The 24,605-nt window shown below is 32.8% G+C and overlaps 3 protein-coding genes across 3 annotated transcripts; 1 reads left to right on the forward strand and 2 right to left on the reverse strand.

Annotated features, from left to right (window-relative positions):
• The first annotated feature begins 5,976 nt into the window (after window positions 1-5,976).
• Window positions 5,977-9,644, forward strand: LOC105798448 (MDIS1-interacting receptor like kinase 1). The gene is made up of 2 exons (XM_012628508.2): window positions 5,977-8,905; window positions 8,995-9,644. Exons 1-2 carry the CDS (start codon window positions 6,220-6,222, stop codon window positions 9,399-9,401), a joined length of 3,093 nt encoding a protein of 1,030 aa, XP_012483962.1. The 5' UTR covers window positions 5,977-6,219; the 3' UTR covers window positions 9,402-9,644.
• A 34-nt stretch (window positions 9,645-9,678) lies between these two features.
• On the reverse strand, window positions 9,679-12,931 carry LOC105798489 (auxin-responsive protein IAA11). The gene is made up of 5 exons (XM_012628583.2): window positions 12,375-12,931; window positions 11,103-11,428; window positions 10,695-10,830; window positions 10,133-10,194; window positions 9,679-10,053 (listed from the first exon to the last, which is right to left on the reverse strand). Exons 1-5 carry the CDS (start codon window positions 12,725-12,727, stop codon window positions 10,001-10,003), a joined length of 930 nt encoding a protein of 309 aa, XP_012484037.1. The 5' UTR covers window positions 12,728-12,931; the 3' UTR covers window positions 9,679-10,000.
• An 8,146-nt stretch (window positions 12,932-21,077) lies between these two features.
• Window positions 21,078-24,009, reverse strand: LOC105798494 (uncharacterized). Its single transcript, XM_012628592.2, has 4 exons — window positions 23,832-24,009; window positions 23,308-23,442; window positions 21,840-22,027; window positions 21,078-21,526 (listed from the first exon to the last, which is right to left on the reverse strand). Exons 1-4 carry the CDS (start codon window positions 23,888-23,890, stop codon window positions 21,333-21,335), a joined length of 576 nt encoding a protein of 191 aa, XP_012484046.1. The 5' UTR covers window positions 23,891-24,009; the 3' UTR covers window positions 21,078-21,332.
• Between the last annotated feature and the right edge of the window lie 596 nt (window positions 24,010-24,605).

The raw sequence follows: 24,605 nt of genomic DNA on the forward strand, positions 1-24,605 counted from the left end.
ATAAAAGAAACAAGATCAAATACAAAAAAAGTTTCGAAAAAAATAAAATAAAATAAAATAAAAATAGAAAAGGAAAATAGATATACCGAAAAGGGTTTTTGAATCTACTTTTTGCTTTTTTATTTCTTCAAATCGTGAAAGAGGGGCCGAACCCCTTACATTCCTTTGGTTTCGGCTTTTATAGCCGATTTTGACATTTTTTTATCTATGTCTACTGTAAGTTGTTGCGTGTTGGTTTCTCTCCTTGCAGGTGCAAGTGGCCGACGTGACAGTGGCGGGTGGAGCAGGTGGCGCTGGTCGGAGGCTGCTGAAGGCTTGCTAGGGGCTGCGGTAGTACTAGGGTTTCAGAAAAGCTGAAACCCTAGTTTGACAAATTGGTTTTGGGCCTGTGCTTTTGGGCTTCGGGTTTTGGGCTGTATTTGGGTTAGTTTTAGGTGGGTTTGGGTTTGTTTAGGTGTATTGGGCCTGAGCAAAAAATGGGCTTGTACACTTAGGACATATTTAAAAATGCTCAAATTATGACATATTTAAAACTCAAATTATTGATGTTCAAACCATGACATAACTATGAACCTTAGACTAATTTAATTAACTAACTATAACCGAATTAACTCTTTATTCCAGCAATTAAATTAACAAACTGAAATTAAAACTTCATTTTGCACTTGGGCCCCTCATGCTTGGGCCAATTCCGAAGTCGTCGAATTGTATCATGACATGATGCGGCCGAGATCGCATCAACTAACCCAAAAATAAAAATACATGGACTAAATTTTAAATTTACAAAGAGTACAAGGACTTATAACATATTTTAACTTAGTATAAAAATATGAATATTTTAATTATATAAATATGAGTATTTGTTTAAATAATATTTAACTTCATTTATCCCTTACAACTCTAATGCGTCAATATGTACTCTAATATATGTAATTTAAATTAAGTTTTAACTAAGCATTATTTATTATTAAGTTTATATTTGACATTGATTATTACAAATATTTTCTTATTCGATTGTTAAAAGGAAATTGCACTATGATATTTTATAATAAATATATTTATATCGTGTTTGTTTTAAAAAAACAATGTAAAATATAAATTTATAGATATAAAATAAACTCAACTAAACAATGAAAAGATAAGAAAATCTCAAATGTATGTTTGTTTCATTGAAAACACTTTTATGAAATATTTTCAGGATCTGCCAAACAACAGAAAATATTTTACGTAGATTCATCCAAACACCAGAAAATATTATTTTTTCCAAAAAAGTAAGTCATTTTCCAAAAATCATTTTCCGAAAGTCATTTTCAGTGAAACAAACGAAGCTTAAGTTTTGAAGCTATCAAGTGATTATAATATCATACGTTATATTTTTTGACTGAACTTGAATAGTTGAATTGTCATATTGCACCATCATTTGCTTATGGATTTATTTACTAAACTCTTGGACTTATTGGACAATAATTTTGGACACTCTTTTGATGGACATACTTTTGCTCATGGATTCATATGATTAATTATTGGACGTACATTACTAGATTATCTGATTGGGACCTCCATTTTATGTAGATTCTAATTGAGTAATAACATTGAGTACTAAAATTAAATCTTAATATGAACCAAGTGTTGATCTTCTAACCTCAGTATATTTTCTTCTAGGTATTTGTTTTATTTAATTTCTTGCGCTGACTTTTATTTTCATTTCTAGTGTTTTTGCTATTACTTTCATTATTGATACTCATTCAAAAGTTAAGTGTTAATTTTTTGTTCTAATATAATACTTGTAATCTTGTAAGTTCTAATCAATTTCTCTATGGATCAACCTCAGACTTTTGATATTTTATTACTTGAATATAACCTGCACTTGAGTTCTAGACCGAAAAAGTCACTGTCAATTACTAAAACTTGTTACACCCCAATTTTGTTACAGGTTATAGTAACAGGGTCACCACCTTCGGTGGAGATGGATAAAATGAATTACTTGATTATATTAAAACGCCATTATGTTTTTCTTTTTTGAATCCTGTATAGGTTTTATATAGCATCCTCCTCTGACGAGGAAAAACTCGTTGTCGTGCCCACATAACCACTGTCAACTAGGGCCCCAATTATACTTCATCCTTTGACAGTATAACCTTTGTAAACTTGAAGCCCTAGTTACACCTCAACCCAAGACCGCATAATCACATGGAAGATGAAATTTGTAGGTCACTCGGCTCCACAACATCACCGTAAATTCAAGCATACATTAAAACTATAATAATGTCTATCTCAAACACGAACAAAAATAAATCTGCAAACTTTTAATATCCAACAGCAAGAAAAAAAAATAGTTTTCAGCAAAGTGAAAACGTGTCCTACAAGACACATTTTCACTGATGTGGTATTGAAAGCGCGTCCTAAAACACATCCTGTAAGACGCGTTTTTCTTTCCCTTTCCAAAAACAACATTTATAAATAATTTTTTTTAAAAAAAACGACATACATACTCAATTTTTTCCTGGCATATTTCGTTAAATCAGCCATCAAAACCCTTTTGGATTTATCTTTTTAAACGGGAGAAATTTCTTCCACTCAAGTCTCACCAACATCACTTGGCTTATTTCGACTACTTACCTTTTACCAATTATTATTTAAAAGCTTTCAAGTACTTTATTACACTTCATGCAAATTTTAAAATTTATTCACTTTTTATAAAATTTCAATATATATTTTATTATTTTTAATTATTTACAATTTCCTTTTAATTCTTTTGATTTAAAGTTTTAAATATTTTCATTCATTTAATATAAAAATTTATATAATTATATATTAATTAATCAAAATATTTAAAATAATGTAACTATATTTTAGTGATTTTAATACTTTTAATTATTTATTAAATTTTCTATTATGTTATAAGGTCCATTAAATACAAATATTACTCTAATATCCTCAATAATAATTTTCTCTTCTCATTATAGTTCACCTCGCCACTATCGCTGCGTTTGAATCTAAACACGCATCTCACCACTGATTTTAAATTTTTATTCTCACCATTATAGTATCAAATCTCACCACTACAGTAACTAATCTCATCATCATCATCATTGTTTGTAACCTTACTAGAGACAATCTCATCGATGATCCAAAGGAAGCCTTAGCCATTAGCTTCATGAGTGATACTTTACGATTAAAGTATTTAGGAGGTCCATGTATTATGGGGACTAGATTAAATTAGTTCTTTTATTATTAAATATATCATTTTAGTGTTTATACTATTAAAAGAATCAAATAAATCAAATTATAATAGAATTAACAATGAGTGTATAAAAATATCTTGAATTTTTATTCAATTACAATTGAATTTAAAACAAAAGATTATATTTACTGAACCATAAAAACTTCAAAAACATAAATGCTATTAAACCAAAAAAATGTTAACTCTATTTTAATTAAATTAAATTATTTAATAGAGAAAATAATTTAATCAAATCCGTGAATGAAAGAGACTCCATTTTTAGTCATTTTCGTGGCCTTCTTAAGGTCGAAAGGAAAGGGACCTACCTAAAATAGATCGTGTTAATTCATGGGAGTTTATCATATTAAATAAAATAAAACGAAAATATTTAAATATTGAAGATAAAATGACTAGATCTCAAATTCATGAATGTGTCACTTTAACTAGCATCTTCAACATTATACATGACTTAATTTTTATACATTTATGGCTTAATATATCATTTGTTATTCGAGTTTGACACTTATTTTAATGTGATATTTATGTTTTTAGTCTAATTTGGTATTTATATTTGACAAAATTTATATATTAACTTTTTAGTGCTTAATTCAGGTTTTAGGATTAATTTGATGAAAGTTAATTGTTAATATTATTTAAGTTTGAATTTTTCATGATTTTGTTAATAGAATAAAAATCAATGTTAGTTATGATTTTGTTTAATTTTGTGTTTTAGTGTGTAAAATATAGTTCCATGGATGTGAATTAGTTATGGTTTTAGGGTTGATTTGTTGGAATTTTATTGCTATTATTATTAGCTAATTATGAAATTTCATAAAATCAATTCTAAAATCCAATTCAACACTAAAAGTTATTTCCAAGTACCAAAATGTTTAACGTTCGTTAGATACAAGTACCACATTGGATCAAAACATAACAAGTATCATATTAAAAAATATTAAATTTAGGTACCAAATTATGCATTAAATTTTTTTTTTTATACATTTAGAAAATTATCACTAGGGAAAGAGAGAGATAAGCAAGTAAAAAAGAAGAAAAAGGTATTGGTCCTCTTGTAGTACATTTACAAGTAGAAGTAGATGGTTAGATTAGAAAGAAAATGATAGTCTAACCCCTTTATTTTTGCCTTAATCTGGATCTAATTCCTTATGTAAATGGTGGTTTAGGTAGAGCATACATGTGGGTAGCAGCATGTCAGCTTTCATTTCATCATACATATTCCATAATACCCTTTACTTTATGCCATTACTATACCACCAACTGGAAATGTGTGTAATAATAATAGGAAATAAAGAACGGAGGTGAAGATGAGATTAGCAGGTTCACATGCCATCCATATTCAAAAACATAAGCAATAGCTAGTTATAGGATGAATCACCCCCACATGTTGCCATGTGACACTGACATTACTCCCCTTTTCTGATTGATTTGGTTTTTTCTTTTCTTTATTTCCTATATCTCTAGATGATGAAAATGGAGGTTGGTGAACTCCACTCTCTCCTTCTCTTCTCTTCCTCCTCTTTTTTCTTTTTGGTTAAAATATGTCTTAAGTCCTTCTACTCTTCATAAATTTTGAATTTAGTCCTACTTTTCAATTTTCAAATTTCAAGATTCATTGGTTTTTTTATGCAATGCTCAGAATTATACATAATCCTTCTCCAACCTTTAAATAGGAAAATAAATGCACTTTAGCACGATCAAACCCGTGTCCTCCTTCTGCAATTGTTAATATTACTTTTTCTTTTTTGTTAAATATGTTGGTGTGATATTTTGAAACTAAAAAATGATACAGTAATAAACCTGAATTTAACAAAATAATTTTAATAGCATTAACAATTGGACTGAATTTTGAAATCTAAAAGAAAAATTAAATTTCTAGAAATAAAGTATAATTTACAAATTAACATATTCTTTTAAAAAGAAAAACGAAAATCTCAATGAAAGAAGAGTTAATGAGTTTTGGGAGTTTCTTTTTCTTTAATAATGAAATTGGGGGTTCACTGTTTCTAAAGGGACAAATATGTCCACATGCGTTCTTCTCTCCAACCATCTCTTCCCATTTTAAAATTAATTAAGAGAGAAAAAAAGACTGCCATTGCCTTTCATTGGATACCAAAGCTTTTTCCACTCCACTTTTAAACTTGGGATACTTTATTATTAGGCAATGTGCTTCTTTTCTTCTTCTTTTTTTAGATTTTAAGGATTTTAAGACTAAAAGTTTAAAATTAAAAAAAAAAGATAAATCTTAAAATTATTCATAAACTATGATTTAATATGTAATTATATATATGAATTTTAATTTTGTGCGATTTTATACATAAATTTTGATTTGATCTAATTCTTATATATTATTAACATAATTATTGATATAATATCATTTTATGTTTATATAATGCATACATAAATAATTATATTTATCCAATATAAAAATAAAATAATGTATTTATCTATTTAATTGTGTATGATTTACATTTGAACCACAATTAGAGTTTCACGTGTATAATTACAGATTAAATCAAAGTTTGAAATTTATCCGTTAGAAAAATTGTAGACTAATAGCAAAAGATTGAAATGTTATTATTTAGGTTAGGAAAGAGAAAAGGAAAAAAAAGATATAGATAATAGATTTTGTTATCCGCAGGTAGAAATCCAAATAAGGTATGAAAAAGATGTTGAAGCAAAGAACGTAAAATGTTGGCCATTTGATTTTTGTCTTTCTTAATACTTAGCCCATAACATGGAAAGATTCCTTGCCATTCAATCATACCGAATAACTAACCCACTCACAGACATTGTGTTCAATTAATTAGGACATGATGGGGGATGATGATCTGTCTTTAATTTAACTCTAACATGGAAAGGTTCCTTCCTCTGTCAGTACTTGCTGTTTCACAACCCCAACCCCTCTTCTCAAATTATAACTAATCTTCCTCAATGTTTTTCATACAAATGACTCAAAATGGTGCTCTAAGAGATTGATGATTATGGCAGTTTGTAAGAAGAACAATATTATGCAGTTGAAATTCCATTTGTTTTTGTTTCTGTTGTTGTTCTTATGGGGCACCACCGCTAAGTCTGAAAACTCTAACCTGAATGAGGAAGCATTGGCTTTACTGTCCATTAAAGCTGGTTTCATTGATCCATTGGATAGGCTCCATGATTGGAGGTTGCCTGCAAATGTGGGTCTCAAGGATTCTGCTCAATGTAACTGGACTGGTGTATGGTGCAACACTGATGGGTCAGTTGAGAAGCTTGATCTTTCCCATATGAACCTCAGTGGACGAGTTTCAGATGATATTCAACGCCTTAAAAGCCTTACATCTCTCAACTTGTCCTGCAATCAACTGTCGTCGGTTTTGCCCATATCTGTTTCCAATCTCACCTCACTCAACAGCATTGATGTGAGCCAAAATCTATTCACTGGGAGCTTTCCTGCCGGTCTCGGAAGGGCTTCCGGACTGACTTTGTTGAATGCTTCAAGCAACAACTTCTCAGGGATTCTCCCTGAGGATCTTGGCAATGCTACTTCATTGGAGATTCTAGACCTGAGAGGAAGTTTCTTCCAGAGTTCTATTCCTAAGTCTTTCAAGAGCTTGCAGAAGCTGAAATTTCTTGGTCTTTCAGGAAATAATCTCACTGGTTACATACCAGGAGAGCTGGGGCAGCTTTCGTCAGTGGAGACTATAATTCTGGGGTATAATGGATTTGAAGGTGGGATACCAATGGAGTTTGGTAACCTTACAAACCTAAAGTATCTGGATTTAGCAGTTGGCAACCTTAGTGGTGAGATTCCTGTTGAACTAGGGAGGCTCCAAGTATTAGAAACCGTTTTCTTGTATAAGAACAATTTGGAAGGCAAGATTCCATCATCCATTGGCAACATCACTTCGTTGCAGCTTCTTGATTTGTCTGATAATCATTTATCTGGTGAAATTCCCGCTGAGATTGCTGAGCTTAAGGATTTGAAGCTCTTGAACTTGATGTGCAATCGATTATCAGGCTCGGTTCCGGCTGGACTTGGAGGGTTGACACAATTGCAGGTGCTCGAGTTGTGGAACAATTCTTTTTCAGGGCCATTACCGGTTGATCTTGGCAAGAATTCACCATTGCAGTGGTTGGACATATCGTCGAATTCGTTCTCGGGTGAAATCCCGGCAACCTTGTGCGATGGAGGCAATCTCACCAAGCTCATTCTATTCAACAATGCTTTCTCAGGTCCAGTGCCAGTCAGCTTATCGGATTGTCCGTCACTTGTTCGAGTCAGAATGCATAATAATCATTTATCGGGGTCCATTCCTGTTGGACTCGGCAAACTTGGGAGTCTTGAGAGGTTAGAATTGGCAAATAACAGTCTCACTGGTGAAATCCCTGATGATATTGCTTCTTCTACATCACTTTCTTTTATCGATGTTTCGAGTAATCGCATTCGATCTTCTCTCCCTTCTAGCATTTTTTCGATCCCGTGTTTGCAATCTTTTATTGCCTCGAACAATAGCTTAGTTGGTGAAATCCCAGATCAGTTTCAAGATTGCCCTTCACTTTCTGTGCTAGATCTCTCAACAAATCATTTTACAGGAAGTATACCAGCTAGCGTTGCTTCATGTGAGAAATTAGTTACTGTAAATCTGAGCAATAATCAATTGACCGGCAATATTCCAAAATCGATTTCTATGATGCCGACATTGGCTGTTCTTGATTTATCTAACAACTCTCTAACAGGTGGAATACCTGATAATTTTGGAACTTCTCCAGCTCTAGAAATGCTCAATATTTCATACAACAAACTAGAGGGTCCCGTCCCTGCAAATGGTGTGCTAAGAACAATCAATCCCAATGACCTTGTTGGCAATCCCGGCCTCTGTGGTGGTGTTCTCCCTCCATGTAACAGATATTCACCGATGTCATCGAGGCAGAGAAGCTTGCGAGCAAAGCATATTGTTGCAGGGTGGCTCATTGGGATCTCATCAATTTTAGCAGCTGGAATTTTATTTATCGGTGGGCGGTTGCTGTATAAAAACTGGTGCTTGAACAGCAGTTACTTTGAACGAAGGTTTGGAGCAGGCAATGGAGAATGGCCATGGAGATTAATGGCATTTCAAAGACTGGATTTCACAGCTTCCGACATCTTAGCCTGTATTAAAGAATCAAACGTGGTCGGAATGGGAGCCACTGGTGTTGTATACAAAGCTGAGATGCCGCAGGTGAACACAACTGTAGCAATTAAAAAGTTATGGAAATCAGGAACCGACATCGAGACAGGAAACAGTGATGATTTCATCGGAGAAGTGAATCTCTTGGGGAAGCTAAGGCATCGAAATATAGTTCGGTTATTGGGATTTCTTCACAATGACACTAGCATGATGATAGTGTACGAGTTTATGCAAAATGGCAGCTTAGGAGAAGCCTTGCATGGCAAGCTAGCCGGTAGGTTGTTAGTAGATTGGATTTCACGGTATAACATAGCACTCGGAGTTGCACAAGGGCTTGCTTACCTCCACCATGATTGTCATCCGCCAGTTATACATCGAGACATCAAGTCCAACAACATACTGCTCGATGCAAACCTTGAGGCAAGAATTGCGGATTTCGGTTTGGCAAGGATGATGGTGAGAAAGAATGAAACAGTCTCAATGGTGGCAGGGTCTTATGGATACATAGCTCCTGGTAAATTTACAAATTAACATCTCTCTTCAATGGATCTCATTCTCGGTTTATATAATCATTGATGATTCCATATTTATTGATTGTTGCAGAGTATGGTTACACCTTGAAAGTTGATGAAAAGATTGACATTTACAGCTTTGGGGTGGTTTTACTGGAACTTCTCACTGGAAAGAAGCCTTTAGACCCGGAGTTCGGAGAATCCGTAGACATAGTGGAATGGATCCGGAGAAAAGTTAGAGATAACAAAAGTTTAGAAGAGGCATTAGATCCCAATTTAGGAAACTGTAGGTACATTCAAGAAGAGACACTATTAGTTGCTAGGATAGCACTTCTTTGCACTGCCAAGCTCCCCAAAGACAGACCATCCATGAGGGATGTAATTACAATGCTTGCGGAGGCAAAGCCCCGAAGAAAAAGCAGTAGCAACAATGGCGGAAATGCATCTAACAAAGAAACCCCCGTGTTTAGCACGTCACCTGTAAATGGCCACGTTTAGCACCCACCCCTTTGGTTTTTTGGGCCAAAACTAAACTATATTCTTCTTTGTATGTAGCATTGTTTTTTGTTAATGCATGTAGTCACTGGTTCATATCGTTGTTCAGGAAATTAACAAGTAAATCAAGCTTGGGATTTCTCCTGTGTCAGGCAAGAAGATTAAACCCAGAGTACCTGAAATTGTTGACTCTCATTGTCAAATGTATTTGTAGTAGTAAACATCTATAGATTAATTCTTGGAATATCCAGCTTTTTTTTTCACAAGCCATACATAACAGTTCTGAGAATTCTTCTCAATTCTTTGCTTTTGAAAATAATACAGTTACAATGGCTGTGTTATTTACAGCAACAAAAAAATTACAGCATTTACTGGGTGCCTTTGTATAATATAATATTACATATTGAAAACTGAGATATTGGTGCCTTTAATAAGTATGGCAACTATTCCTCAAGACTGTAATTGAGAGGTTGACGAAAACATGTAACAAAATAATATTGTAATCGAGAACAAACCGAGTCTTCGGAGTTCAAACTTTACTCGGTCAAAGTGCTTTAACTATTCTGTATTTCCTTTTTGATTTGTATGTTTGCTAGCATATTCTAGATGTGCTTGCTTCTTTGTCTCTGGCAGTTCCTCTCGTGCAATCGTGGAGCTGTAAATTATGATTTAAAGCAACCTTAGAATAAGAAACAAAACCTACAAAAACATGGAGAGAATATGAATTTGCATACCCAATCCAGTAGCCTCGGATGTCCTCATGATTCTAAGCCTCTTCACGGAGCTAAGGAACACCCTGTAGCAAACCAGAGAAGATTCACAATAAGTGTCGAGAGAAAACAACTTTCAATACATAATGCATCTGTCCAAGTTATGATCATGAAGTCCTAAGTTGACCCACTTCTGTTTACAATTAAAAGAGACAAACCGAAGTGATGACTCACCAAGATATATACAGCAAGTCTTCTAGAGAATATATTAATTTCGGGGGAACTTGAGGAAAGACGCATTCATGAAGAGTTCAAGCTTTTTCTTTAACTCTCCTCCGGTTTTATTCAGAACCAACAGAGGGCATCCTATAAATGCAACTATTTATACGGCTAAAAGAGAATATGCACTTCCATAGTTTAAAATTCATTCAACACATGTAGTCAAAGTGAAACTCATGGAGATCCTACATTTGGTTTCCTAACAGGAGATAAAGCAAAACAGTAGTTGGTTTTATAAATCTCATGTGAGCAAAACCATAGGAAAATGAAAATGTAAAGCAACACGTATAACTGAAACTATACGTACTTCCAAGGAACATCCCCAACAAGCATCCAGTCCCCCTCCTTGTCCTCGTAAGTGAGCACAAAATCAGATGATCCATCCAGCAGTTTTGAGGATCTTGTTAGTTTGTTCATCATACCAAGCTTTAGAGCCCTTGATCCTAATCACAGAAATCATGACAACATTCGTAAAAGAGAAACACTTACAAAAGTTCTCAAAGTTCCAGTCTACTGTTTCCTATTTTGATGCAATACTTGAGAAACACAAGACATGCTTGTCAAATTGCTTCGCGCATGTCCACACTCAGGTTTTGCATAATGCACAAGTAGTGCGAGTTTTACACATACACCATTATATCACTTCAGTTAAATTCCATATATTCACATAGTACAGGACATCCCCACAACCAGGAAAAAAGAAAGGAAATCTCACCTGCTGGATTGACATTCGGAGTGGTTTTCAGAAACATATCTTCCAAAGTTTTTGCCAACTTTTCATAGGATTCATGGGCATTCATATCAACCTTTCTTCCAATTGGAATTCCATCCATGTTCACCTTCACAAACAGGGATTTTCTGAGTTTAGCATTGCCACTATTCTGGTAGCTGCTAATGCCAGTAGTACCCTTCTCAACAGTAGAGGTCTCACTTTTATGGTTCTCCATTGTTGAGTTAAATCCTTCGGTGGCCTGGTTTTTTGCTTGGTTAACCATGCTATTCATCCTATAAGCTCTGATCGGAGGCCATCCCACGACTTGACTGTTCCAAATTTAAGAAAAAAAATAACAGAAATTAAGAAAAGGCCTAAAAGCTCCCAATATGTTATTAACATCCAATCTCCACAATCAGTTAACAGAAAGATAAGTAATCATTAAGTGTCAAAAAGGTTACCCCGAAAGAACAAATATACACATTAAACCTGTCAATAAAGATGGGGCCTAGTTATAAAGGCACCAGAGATATGCAGGTTTCCATATAAAATGGTGTATTATTAATCGATGGCACATGTCAATTTTTGGCCCAAAGGACTTCCCTCTTTTGGGTTGAGAGAAGTTTGTGCTTAAGACTTGGTTCCAGAACTCTAGAATTGGATCAGTTATATAAATATTGGGAGCGTGGTACAGAGACAGTTGCAATCATCTGATCCAGAGATAATTACTAAAATCATCACCAAGCAAATAGGATCATATATTGAATTCGGAATAACGTACGAAAACCAGGAAGTAGGCTTCATCTATCAACATTTATATCATCAAAATAAGATGAAGCACTAAACTCCCAAATCCTCAACAACCTACCAATAAAGTTAAACTCCCAAATCCTCAACAACCTACCAATAAAGTTGTCTCCCTTGCCAACTCCTTTCTGAATGAATAATCATATGAATATATCTTTCTAATTGCAATCTACTTACAACATTAGTACATTCAACTTAAAACCAAGTTTTCTTTGGAGCCTAAATGGAGGACTCTAATTTGACTTTCCTTTTGTTGATTGTCTTTCTCCTGATCTTGGATTTACAGTACCATTTTTTTGTAATTGATGAACACATACCCTATAAAGGTAACTACATGTTATAATATAACTATAGTAAAGCAGATAAATTCATAGAAATACCAATTATATCCAAGAACATAAGAATAATTCATGTCAGGGCCGGCCTAATGAAGCAATAATAAATAATAAGGGTGAAAGTAAAGCATACCTAGAGGAATTAGCAGCAGCCACAGAATCAGCAGTCCTCTTGGTCCCAGCTGTGACATTAGCCCTACTTAAAGAAGAAGAAGAAGATGATGATGATGATGATGATGATGATGATGAAGAAGGTGATGAAGAAGCAGAAATGACAGAAGGGAAATCCTTAGCAGTCAAAATCCTAGCATAATGACCACCTCTTGAGACTTGGTGCATCTTAAAACCACCAAGGCTCAAACCAAGACCCAACTCCAACTCAGACTCATCAGAGCATGAAGAATCCTCAGAGGACATCACCATGTTGTCCTCCCTTGAAACTGTAGACATAGACCCACTTTCAGAACCACCACCACCTCCTTGCATTGGAAATCAAATCCTCCTTGGTTCAACTAAAGTTTCAAACCTTTATAAGTCTAGAAGAGAGAAATCACAGGTAAAGCTTGCAACTTTGTAGACAAAGAAAAATGGGAAAATTATAAAAAAAAGCAAAAGGAAGAAAGAAAGGAGAATTTGAGAGGGGGTACTAAGGCTAAAGTTTGGTGGGGGCATTGGGAAACTGAAAATGAAAGGAAACAAGAAAGAAAATATATAATAATAATAATAATAAAGAGATTTAAAGGAAAGGTTGGTTTGGTTGGGAAGGTGTTGGGTATGGTGGTACTGCTGCTGGGGGTTTGTAGTCATTAGTTGGGCCCCTACCTTGTCTGCTTTGCTTTTATTATGTGCCTGTGCCTCCATCAAACTCTTTTTCCTTTTTTCCTTTTAACCCAAGTTGCTTAGCTTGCTTTGTAGCATGGAACAAATTAGCAATTTTAAAAAAGTTTAGGACTATATCTTTAATTTCCCAGGAACCTTGAGAAGAAAATTTGGAGAGTATGTTGTTTTTATGTTTGGACTTGAGCTCTTAATAATGGTTGGAAACTGGAATCTCTCATTTTATTCTTGTGCCTTCCTTCTTGTTTTAAAATGAAAGTGTTCTCTCTCTCTCTCTCTATTTTCCTAATTTAGGGAAATATTTTGCTTAACCTTAAAATAGCCATAAACATAAGCCTAAATTCCACCAACTATTCCCAAACATGGTTTAAAATTACATTTCAGTCACTCAACTTTCAAAGTTATATAATAGTCACTAGTGTTATCAAATTGTTATATTTTTGCCGATCCACTCGACTGGTAACTTCCATTAAAAAGTAATGTTGCACCTTAAATTAAAGGGTTTGTAGTTAAAAATCATTTTGATATTTTTAAAATTTTCTTTATAATAATTTTAAATAAAAAAGTAACAATAAATAAATAAATAAAAATTCATATAAAAATCTACTGCAGCAAGGAAGAACCAAAAATTTTGCAACTAATTTTTCAATATCCAATCTCATAAAAAAATTCGTTGCTTTTGAACTTTTGGAAGAAAAAAAAAACAAAACATTAAATATCCATTCATTTTAATCCTACGCATTTTTTCATTTTCACCTTTAGTAAAATTTGAACTTGAAATTTGAGAGAATAAATAGTGGTTTTGGAGAAGAAGAAGAGCACTTTGTTATAAATTTAAAAATTCTAAAATTGAAAGTTACTTAAAACCCCAAATAATCTAATAACTGGAATTACATAAAAGAAATTATGGGGTTAAATTTGAAGTAGAGTGTAACGACCCGATAGTCGGGGGTGTCGAAAAACGTATTTCTAAGACTCCGTTTTCGTAAACCGGACTTGTAAATATTTAATTAAATATTTACAAAGTTAGTTGGGTAGCTAATTAATTTTTGGATTAGTGAATTTTGTGAAATTAGGAGTTATTAAGATACAGAGACTAAATCACGTAAGGGATAAAAATTGAATTATAAATTGAAATAAACTAAAGGGGCTAAAATAGCAATTAAACCATTTAATAAATGGTTGTGTATAGGTGGCCGAATATGGCTAAGTAAAATGCATGTATATATTATATATATGTGTGTTAACATTAATGTATATATTATAATAATTAAAATTAAAGTTATAATAAAAGAAAAGAAGAAAGAAAATGGAGAAGAGAACTCACGGCACTAGGGGTTTCCAAGTTGAAGTTCAAATTGGTTTGCAATTTAGCCCCTACATTTATAATTTTTATGTTTTTTAAATCCTAATACTTAGGGCTACCCGACCCATATTGTAATTTTTAATATTGTTTAAGATTTTAGATGTTGACATTATTGAATAGTTTAAATATTAGGGTTAAATAAATAGCTTTTAAAGTTAGAAATGGAAAAGGACTAAATTGTGGAATTAATTGTTGATTTTGAACAATAGGGACTAAATTGTGAAAATTTTGAAATTAAGGGGTCGAATTAGAAAATACGAAGCTAAATGTGGTCTAGAGTGAAATTAGTATTAAAATATGAAGCTAAATGTGATGATTAAAATTAGTCTCGATTTAGGGACTAAATTGAAGAATAAGCAAAATATAGTGTGAAAATTAAAATTTAATGTGAAATTGAAATGTGTAATATTAATGTGATTTAATTGTTTTATCCAATAGCTAACGTCATACCGGAATCCTCGAGTAAAAGGGGAAAGGATAAAATCGACGTAAAAGAGCTCAAAAGTCACGGTTTGTGTTTATATAATTCGAATTAAATAGTAAATTATTGCATGTATAATTGTTTGTATATGGTAAGCATTTGAGGTGAGCATTTTGATACTTGGGAATTGAATTAAATTCATAATTGAAATGAAATGGATTGATTTTAATATATTATGAAATATATTGATTATGAACATATGTGTACTGAGAAAAATGTGATTATTATCAAATTGAATAAATGTTTATATGTGATGATATATATATTCATGAAATTGGATATTGGTTGTATTTGAAAAGTGAAATGAAACCCTATTAATGGTATCGGGCTTAGTCGATATAGATGGCATGCCATAGGATAGGAAGAGTTCAGGGGTTACTTCGACCTCGAGTCGATGAGGCACTAGGTGCCAATTTGCTTTGGTTTAACCGATGAGACACTCGGTGTCAATTTAGATAGCGCTAGGCGCAGTTATTAATTCGGATTTATCTGATGAGGCACTGGGTGCCAAACTGGTGTGTTGGTTGGATCCATATATCCGTCCTAGTCTATGTCGTATTAATAGGGGAAAGTAAAATAATAGTTTATGTGATTGATATTGAAATGACAAATATGAGAAATGAATATGAGATGAGAAAATATTGAAATGGCAAATATGAGAAATGATTATGAGATGAGAAATCAAATATGAAATGATGAATTGAGATGTGAAACTTGAACGAATTCAAGTATTGATCAAAGATATGAATCATGCCATTGCATGAGATGATGTATTCAAATATTAAATGAAATGCCATTGATATATACTTATATATTTGAACATGTGAAAATCTTAGTAGATGTGAATAATAATGACCAAAAATTATACTATTGAATTGAAACACATGAATATAGCTTACTTAATGCATTTTGCATTTTAAATACTTATATCAAGTTTATGTTATTCAGATTATAGAAATACCACTGAGTGTTATTCAGCATGCAGTTTTGTTTTCCGTGCGCAGGCTAGGTATTGTTCGAATTATTGCTGACTCAACATCAAATCACAAATTTCGAGCTCAAGTGTGGTGATATTTCATTTTGTAATGGCATGTACCTAAGGAGTCTTTTGTTGATATCGTTTATAAGCTGTTGTTAATTTAGTTGCTAGTGAAATTATGGTTAAATGTGTATATAGTTGTGGTTGAGGCTATGTTGGTATGCTAACCTAGTTTATATTTGGTATGTGATAGTTTAAAGTTTGGTAGCTTAGCAAAATGCTTGGTATGTGCTTAGCTTCGTATTTGGTAACTTTAGAAGTTCGAAAGTTAGTTCAAATATGGTAAGTGTGATATGAATAAAAGTCTTGAATGTTTGATGTGTTGTTGATGTATTTGAACATATAAAATGTGGTACCAATGAAAGGTACATTGGTTAGGCATATTAAGTGATAATTTGGTGTATTTTGGGCATGTTTAATCATGTTTTGAATAGGTTAAACGATTGGTAATTGAGTTGTTTAGTGTCCAAGTAAATAAGAAATGGTAAACTTGAGTTTTAAGGTTCTTTTGGGTGCACACGGTCTACCCACACGGACGTGTGTCACACATGAGCAACACATATGGGCGTGTGACCCAAGTCAGAGAGTTACACAGCCTGAGACACAGGCGTATGTCTCAGCCGTGTGAGGCACATGGCCTGGCCACACGGGTGTGTGACCCCTGAAATCAAAATTTTTGTAATTTTTTCCTAAACTCCCAGAATTGTTTCAAATTAGTCCTTACCTATTTTTAACTACTTTTAAGGTCCCGTGGACTCATAATAGAGGCTGTAAAAGTAACTTTTACTTTGAATTGAGGTGGATTAGCAAACTTAAATTAATTGCATTCCACTAACATCATCGAAGATATATTAAAAAGATAATCGTAGAAGAAGTATGGACCAATACTCTGATGCTAATAATTGGAATAGTCTTATATGTATCCGAATTCTGACATTCAAGAAGGGATAAATAGTGGTAAGAGTGTAGACAGTGGAAGACTAAGTTTAGCAATGTATAAATAGTGATAAGAGTGTAGGCAGTGGAAAACCAAGTTTAGAAATGCATAGCATAATTTATTATTCGAATGTATAAGAATCTACCATGAAAGTATTAGATTGTCGTGACTTATCTTTGCATATTATAATGTTATTAGTTAGTTTATATGTTGATTAGAGGTGCTCATGGGCCGGGCGGCCCGGCCCGGCCCGACGGCCCGCCCGAAATATGGGAGGGTTTGGGTAAAAATATAGGCCCAAATATGGGCTTGGGTAAAAACGAGGCCCGATTAAAAACGGGTCAGCCTCGGCACAACTTTTTTGGCCAGCCAGCCATTTACCTACCAATATAATAAATATTTTTTTATTTTTATTTTTTAATTTTAAAATACTTTTATTAAATTTTAAAATTTTAAAATACTTTTTAATTTTTTAAATTTTAAAATATTTTAAAATACTTTTTTAATTTTTATTTTAATTTTAAAATAAATTTTTGTATTTATTTAAAAACGGGCGGGCGGGCTTATGAAATTTTTCCCGGGCCGGGCCTGGGCAAAATTCTAGGCCCATATTTCGGGCCGGGCCTAGGACCCGGGCCAAAAAAATTTTCTGGGCCCGGCCCGACCCATGAGCACCTCTAATGTTGATTATGATTGAATTAATTGTTTGATTCGTTAGTAATGCTTGTGACCCTAATCTGACGACGGAAATGAATTAGGGGTGTTACATAGAGTATTATAAATTAAAAGAAAAAAATTCTCAAATTTCAAGAAAAAAAAACTCAAATTTCAAAAAATTGAATCTTATAAAAGAACCTAAACAATATAATAAAACATTTTGCTCTTTTCCCTTTCCATTTTCTCTCTTAATTTTTATTCTCCTTTCTTTCTTTTTTCATAATTATTAAGAAAATCCTACAGACAGGTCGTTCATGGTAAAAGTTTTTACAATTTTCAAGAATAAAAGCAACGTTACAAGTCTAGATTTTATTTCTTGAAAACTTGAGCAGTAGCAATTGAACTAATAGTGGAATCCAAATATTGCATTGAGATGTATTTTGTAAATTTTATTTGATGTTGTTTTACTCATAAATTATTTTGCAAATTTTATTTTGTTTAATTTTCGTCTCAAAGCCCTAGCAAAATACATATCAATGCAATATTCGGGGCTACTTTACCCAAATGACCCCAAAAATAATTAATTATATAAATGATCCTATTTCAAAAACAACCACTCAAATGACCTAAAATGAATAGTAGACTTGGGTTGGGGGACTTAATGGCCAACACCACTTAATTTTTTGACACAATGATTGTCTAATAATTGTGTTAGGGGTTAAAAAAATATTTTTTTGGGTGCTGGACACTAGATGGTTGACACTCATGTATTTTTTTTAAACCGTAGTATATTGATATACATTTATACCAATATTTAAAAAAAGTTTTTAAAAAAAGTTTTTTAGTGTTGGACACTAAGTGGCCGACACCACTTTTTCATATAAAAAAATTATTTTTTTGTGGGTGCTGGCACATTGATGGTCGGCACCCACTTTATTAGATTAAAAAAATTGGGTTAGGGGAAAAAGAAAAAAAATTTTGGGTGTTGACACACTAATAGTCAGCACCCTTGTACCAAATTTAAAAAAAAAAATTGGTGCTATGACATTGATGGTTGACACCCTTGTACTAGATTTAAAAAAATATTTTTTTGGGAGTGTGTGGAAGTGCACATTTGATGGTACACACCCAAATACTCCCATATGCAATCTAGTACATCACACCTATTTGATACTGGTATCGGGGTATTGGGGTGCCGACCATTAGTATCCCAACACCATTTTTTTTTTTAATTTTGGTGCAAGGGTGTCAGCCATCAGTGTCCCAGTACCCTTTTTTTTTTTTAATCTGGTACAAGGGTGTTGGTCATTAGTGTGCCAGCACCCAAAAAAAATAGTTTTTTCATATGAAAAAGTGGTGCCGGCCATTTAGTGTCCAGTACAAAAAAAATAAATTTTAAATACTAATATAAATGTATACCAATATGCTACGATTTGAAAAAAATACATGAATGTTGACCATATAGTGTTTAGCATCTAAAAAATATTTTTTTAACCTTTGACATAACCATTAAGCAATGATTGTGTCAGAAAATTAAGTGGTGCCGGCTATTAAGTCCCCCAACCCAAGATTATTATTCATTTTAGGTCATTTGAGTAATTATTTTTGAACCAAGATCATTTATGTAATTAATTATTTTTTGGGTCATTTAGGTAAAATAGCCCTGAATATTGCATTGAGATGTATTTTGCTAGAGCTTTGAGACAAAAATAAAACAAAATAAAATTTGCAAAACAATTTATGAGTAAAATAAGATGAAGTTATTGATATGAATGAAGGTGTTCAACAACAACGGAAAACAAAATGAAAGACTTTATGCATGTTGTGTAGAAGGCAGAAACTGAAAAGATGGACTTTAAACTAATTTTTAGACCTCCTTGGCATTTATGATTTAGGCTACCCTTTGCTATAAATATGTGTACTTTCTTACTCAAGTGTCTTCATTTTCATCCTCATTTTGGTGTGTTCATCTTCTTTTTTTCAATTTAACGATTAATATTGTAGCTTAATAATTGAGTATTATTATAAATAAATCATTGCAATATATGTAAAAACAATTTAAAATATAAAATTTATTAATATATATTAATATATGTAAAACAACTTTTCCGGAAAATATTTTCAAGAAATTTGTCAAACAATGAAAATATTTTACATGATTCAATCAAACACCGTAAAATATTTTCCAAGAAATCATTTTACGTAAAAGTAAAACATTTTCCGTAAATCATTTTACGGAAAACATTTTACTTGCAATCAAACGGACCCTTAGTTTGGAATTTTAAGACTTTTTTATATAATAAAAAGTCAAGAGAAACGTTAGTTTAAAAAAAATTCTAGTTTTAAGAATTTTTAGATTTATAAATCTTTAAATAACTTTTATTATATTTTATAGATTTTTAATAATTTTTAGTTTAAGATTTTGTTCTTTTACAATTATTATTAAGAAAAACTTAAAATATTAAAAGATTTTTACACTATAGCTCAAGGACCAAATTAGTTATTCACCCTTTGACTTAAGGTGGGAGTGATAGAAAATGTAATAATTTGATAATGTTAGTGATTATTATGTAACTTTTGAAAGTTGGGTGATCGAAATTTAAACATCTACCATTCAACGTATATGTGAGGATAAAGATTTTTCTTGAACTTTTATAGGGTTTATTATGCCTAATCCTTATGCATTTTGAATTTTTAAGATTTAGTCTATCTACTTTTAATTTCAAAAATTAAAAAAATCAAAGTCGATTTTCATAACCCCATCAACAAGCATTTGTTAAATTTGAATATTGGAAGGCGTAGTTTAAAAATGTTAGTGTTTTTAAATTCTGCAGAGAGAGTAATTAAACTCCCTAAAATTAGAAGTAAAGAGAAAGTACAGGGAGTAGAGCATAATTAGACCGTTTTAAAATAAATAGAAGAGTTAAAAGGAGGATGGGAAAGGGGCATTTCCAAGAAGCAGGACAAGCCGACAAGGGTGGGCCCAGAGATCACAAGGCTGGGCACGTCGGACTATCATCAAGAAATGGACAGCTCAACATCTCATTTTTTCCAATTAAGACTACTCATAATACGTTGTTCCCACCTCCAATCCTCTGCTTTACTTGGTGTTTGTTACCATCATCTCTTTCATTCATCATTTATGTTGATAAATAATAATAATAAATAATAAAAGGGTTTGAATTAGCTACTTCGAATCAGTAAGATTAAACAATTCTCAATGAAATTATTTCAAGTTTTCAGTTTGTCAACCATGAATGAACAGGAGGACTGAAAAGCTAACAGTGAGAGCAATAGCCAATAGCTAAGGAAGAGAAATACAAAAGAGGAAAGCAAAAAGAAAGAGAGTCTCTGCTTCCCTCTGTTTCAAGACCCAACATTAATGTCTGCTCCACCCCAACATAGCCGACCCACACCAACATTGGAATCAATCCGCGTTTGCTCCATTCTCTCTCGTTTTTAAATTCAATTCACCGGGAGGGGGCTTATTGTTAAAGCAATGAATACTAGGGATAATGATTATACAACTCTCAAAATTTAATTTTAATTCACAACTACAAACACATCATTCACATTTTCTCATGTATCAACCTGGAACTGCAATTTCATCAAACAAATATCTCGGAATGAATTTTTATTTGAACTCTACCTGCCTGAAAATGACAAACATCAATTGGTCTCTCAAAATTTATTCTTTTCAGGTATACATTTAGATATGGACGTCTTTCTCTGCTACTAACAAGATAAAAAATATTAGATTCATCACCTCCTCCACTATTTCTTCTCTTGATTCTCAGATTGTTGAGGCTTGCATTCAGTGCATGCTACGCAAGCCGGAGAAGGTGCATTTTCGAGGAGACTAATCCGTAATGTTTGCTGCTTCTCTTCATTCCCCGGGACATATAGGAGGGCTTCCATTATTAGGATCTCCCAGTCCCGAGGTAGGACATATGAATACCAATTATCATCTGTAAAAGAATCCCATTTCAAAATCGTATCAGGTTAAAACAGAAGTAATATACCAACTTATGAATTGTTTGGAATAAGCTGGTTTAATACTAAAACTTGCTCAAAAAACCCCGAAAAGCACTAATACAACACTTTCCGGATAGAGGTTACTAACAAAAGAGGCTTCTAAAAATTGAGACAATTGATACATCAAAGGTGAGAGATCTAGGAGAATATGTGTGTTGCGCATGCAATTAATGAGAGGGATTTGAGAGATTGAACCAATGAAAAGACAGAAGGTGTAAAGAAGAACATAAAGCAGACGACACCAACCTCCATTACGAACTGCCTTCAATTGTAATACTCCATTGCCTTGTGGTCCAGATACAGGGAATGTGCAAGATACAGAATGCCTCTTGTGAGCTACAGCAAGAGAAGCATTGTACCATGGTCCCTTCTTAATCGGTTCCCCAATAGCATTTATAATTGCTTGATTCTTACCAGCTTTCTCCATTGCCTTTCTAAAAAGTTGTAGGGTCGATTATAAGGATAACTTGTTCATCATTGCAAATGGAAAATGCAGAATGAAATGAAAATCCAACATTGTACATCAATTTTTGGAACATAAACAACAAGACAAGAAGACTTGGAAGTTGCTAAAAAATGAAAAACAAAGTATCATACTTGGGATTACTACTGGAAGAAAAAGGAAGTAGCTATTTCCATTAGAAACCAGAAACTATATAGCAATAAATTCTATCCTTTCACCCAATATTCATGAAAATATTTTATGTCCACTAAACGAATGCTCCAGGGGATCAAGTACAACATTGTGCGTAAGGAGATCATATAACAACAATACAAGTTACAACGCTAACAAATTCTAAGTAAAAGTACCATGGAGTCCCTTGTACTAGGAGCCGATTGCATTTTGCCCCCTCTACTCAAAAAATGGGCAAATTAGTTCCTATACGTTAGATCAAAGAGCAAACTAGTCTTTCTGTTAAAAAATCATCCATTTTTACTGTTAAAAACTTGTCAATGTACGTCAGTATAAGGTACCCATGGCATATCATGTGTAACTGTCTGGTTATTTCGTTAGGCATACCAGTTTTTAACACTAGAAGTTGATGAATGTCTAATAGAAATGACCAGTTTGCTATATCATCTAACGGAAAAGGACTAATTTTCTCATCTTTTGAGTGAAGGGAGCAAAATGCAATCTGATTCCTCATACAGGGGCCTCCATGGTACTTTTACCCAAATTCTAATATTTCAAAGATGTTACGTTCTACAAAAAACAAAGAGATACAACATTCAAGCACATAAGCTTACAGTTTCAGTGTATGCATTCCAAGTTCAGAAGGAAATCCAAGGTATAGTTAATTTCGCAAGTGGAGTCATGGACCATTGACAACAATTCCTATCCTATTATAATATCAGTGACAATAAGTAAATAAACTTCCTCTATTCTTCTGTTTGGTCCAGAAGATGATCAAAATCCAAAAGTTGGCGAAGTTGAACATGTAAAATCCAATATTAATATAGATCGGAGTATGCTAATCAAGAGATTGAACTATTTAGAAATTAATTTTACACTTTATGCATCTAATAGCAATCTTTTCAAACAACTAGGCTACCTAATTTTAATTAGCATTTTACTTCTTTTCTACATAATAAGGTTCTAGCATTGTATTCGTATTTTCCATTTTATAACTCAAATCTCGTTTTGCATATTTGAAAAACAAAGTCCTCCAATTAGTAAAACTCTTGCAGCAGAGCCAGATGAAATGGATCATACCTGCTACAGCCATGGTAGATGGCAAGGTCGTCAAGAGCACTCAAAGCAACACCGCCGGTTACGGTAATCAAGATAAAAGAAACCGCTTTCCCAGCAAACGACTTGTTCTTTTCGTCATTCACAGAAGTTCCATTGCTGCAAATAAGTAAAACATGATGAAGTTTAACTTATCTTTTGGAAGAACCTAAAAACTACCACCACAACAACAAAAAACAATTTAATGTTGCAAAAAAACCCAGAGTGGCAACTCAAAATAAACTATTTGAACATTGAATTTGTAATTCTGTTACTGGGATTTGACACTGAGCCTAAACATCATCTGGGGTGAACTCTTATCACAAACCAAAGTATAAATAAACTCAAAGTCCCTTGATTTCTCCTGGTTTGGATATTAACCACTTTCAGTATCTGACAAAAACTCTTACGAAAATTTATGGGTGCTTGAAATTTATGGCTAATTCAATCCCAGAAAACGAATTGCTAAAATCCTAAAACTGGAAACTAAAAAAAAAAAAAAAAAGTACCTGGAAAGCTTGGAAGAGGGAGAATTCTTGAAGAAAGAAACCAACCTTCTGGCCAACATGATATCCCTCTCTGTTCTGCCCCCCAAAAAGGCTCCTACCTACTGCTTCAAACCCTTTCTTTTTCCTCCCTTAACCTCAGTTCTGTTGTATTCCTCCTCTCTGTTATGTCACCAAAAGGCTCGACTCCATTTGAACTCCTTAGCAAAAATTATGCTTTGGGCCTCTCAAAATTTCTTTCATCAATGGATTCTAAAGTTCTTGAGGCCCAATCTTTCTTTACTACGTTTAAATATTCTTTTATGTTTTTTTTGGTGGTAAAATAAAATAAAATAACCTAAAGTTACATCAAACAAAAACACCACTAAAAAAGTGGTTGAAAATAAATGTTCATTTCAAATTAAAAAACCATTTTAATTATATTTATCATTAAAATTATAATAATTTAATAAAAATAATATTGTAACTCATTATTAATATTTTGATATATGAAATATAAATTTTAAATACTTTTTCAAGCAATAAATATAAATCATTTGTAAAACTTAATTTAAATAGTTTAAAAATAAAATACAGGGACAAAACTAGGGCTTGTAAGGGCACGATCCCCTAAAATATAAAATTTTTCATTTAGACCCTTTAGAATTTTTAAAATTTAAATTAGTAAAGTAAAATTACACTTTGATCCCTAAAATTATAAAAATTTGATTCAGTCCTTTAAAATATAAATCATTAAAATGGTAAAATTATATTTTGTCATTGTAAAATTACAAATTA

The sequence above is a fragment of the Gossypium raimondii genome, chromosome 7 (assembly GCF_025698545.1).
Source record: "Gossypium raimondii isolate GPD5lz chromosome 7, ASM2569854v1, whole genome shotgun sequence".
Taxonomy (NCBI): domain Eukaryota; kingdom Viridiplantae; phylum Streptophyta; class Magnoliopsida; order Malvales; family Malvaceae; genus Gossypium; species Gossypium raimondii.

What these genes read in the sequence shown, in the direction of transcription:
- LOC105798448 (XM_012628508.2), top strand. Translation starts at nt 6,220, where the DNA reads ATGATTATGGCAGTTTGTAAGAAGAACAATATTATGCAGTTGAAATTC. An exon ending in TTATGGATACATAGCTCCTG is followed by an intron (nt 8,906 to 8,994) that starts GTAAATTTACAA and finishes TGATTGTTGCAG; the next exon opens with AGTATGGTTACACCTTGAAA.
- LOC105798489 (XM_012628583.2), bottom strand. Translation starts at nt 12,727, where the DNA reads ATGCAAGGAGGTGGTGGTGGTTCTGAAAGTGGGTCTATGTCTACAGTT. An exon ending in TCCGAATGTCAATCCAGCAG is followed by an intron (nt 10,831 to 11,102) that starts GTGAGATTTCCT and finishes TTCTGTGATTAG; the next exon opens with GATCAAGGGCTCTAAAGCTT. An exon ending in ATCCGAGGCTACTGGATTGG is followed by an intron (nt 10,054 to 10,132) that starts GTATGCAAATTC and finishes CATAATTTACAG; the next exon opens with CTCCACGATTGCACGAGAGG.
- LOC105798494 (XM_012628592.2), bottom strand. Translation starts at nt 23,890, where the DNA reads ATGTTGGCCAGAAGGTTGGTTTCTTTCTTCAAGAATTCTCCCTCTTCC. An exon ending in CCCTCTTCCAAGCTTTCCAG is followed by an intron (nt 23,443 to 23,831) that starts GTACTTTTTTTT and finishes ACTTATTTGCAG; the next exon opens with CAATGGAACTTCTGTGAATG. An exon ending in ATCTACCATGGCTGTAGCAG is followed by an intron (nt 22,028 to 23,307) that starts GTATGATCCATT and finishes ACAACTTTTTAG; the next exon opens with AAAGGCAATGGAGAAAGCTG.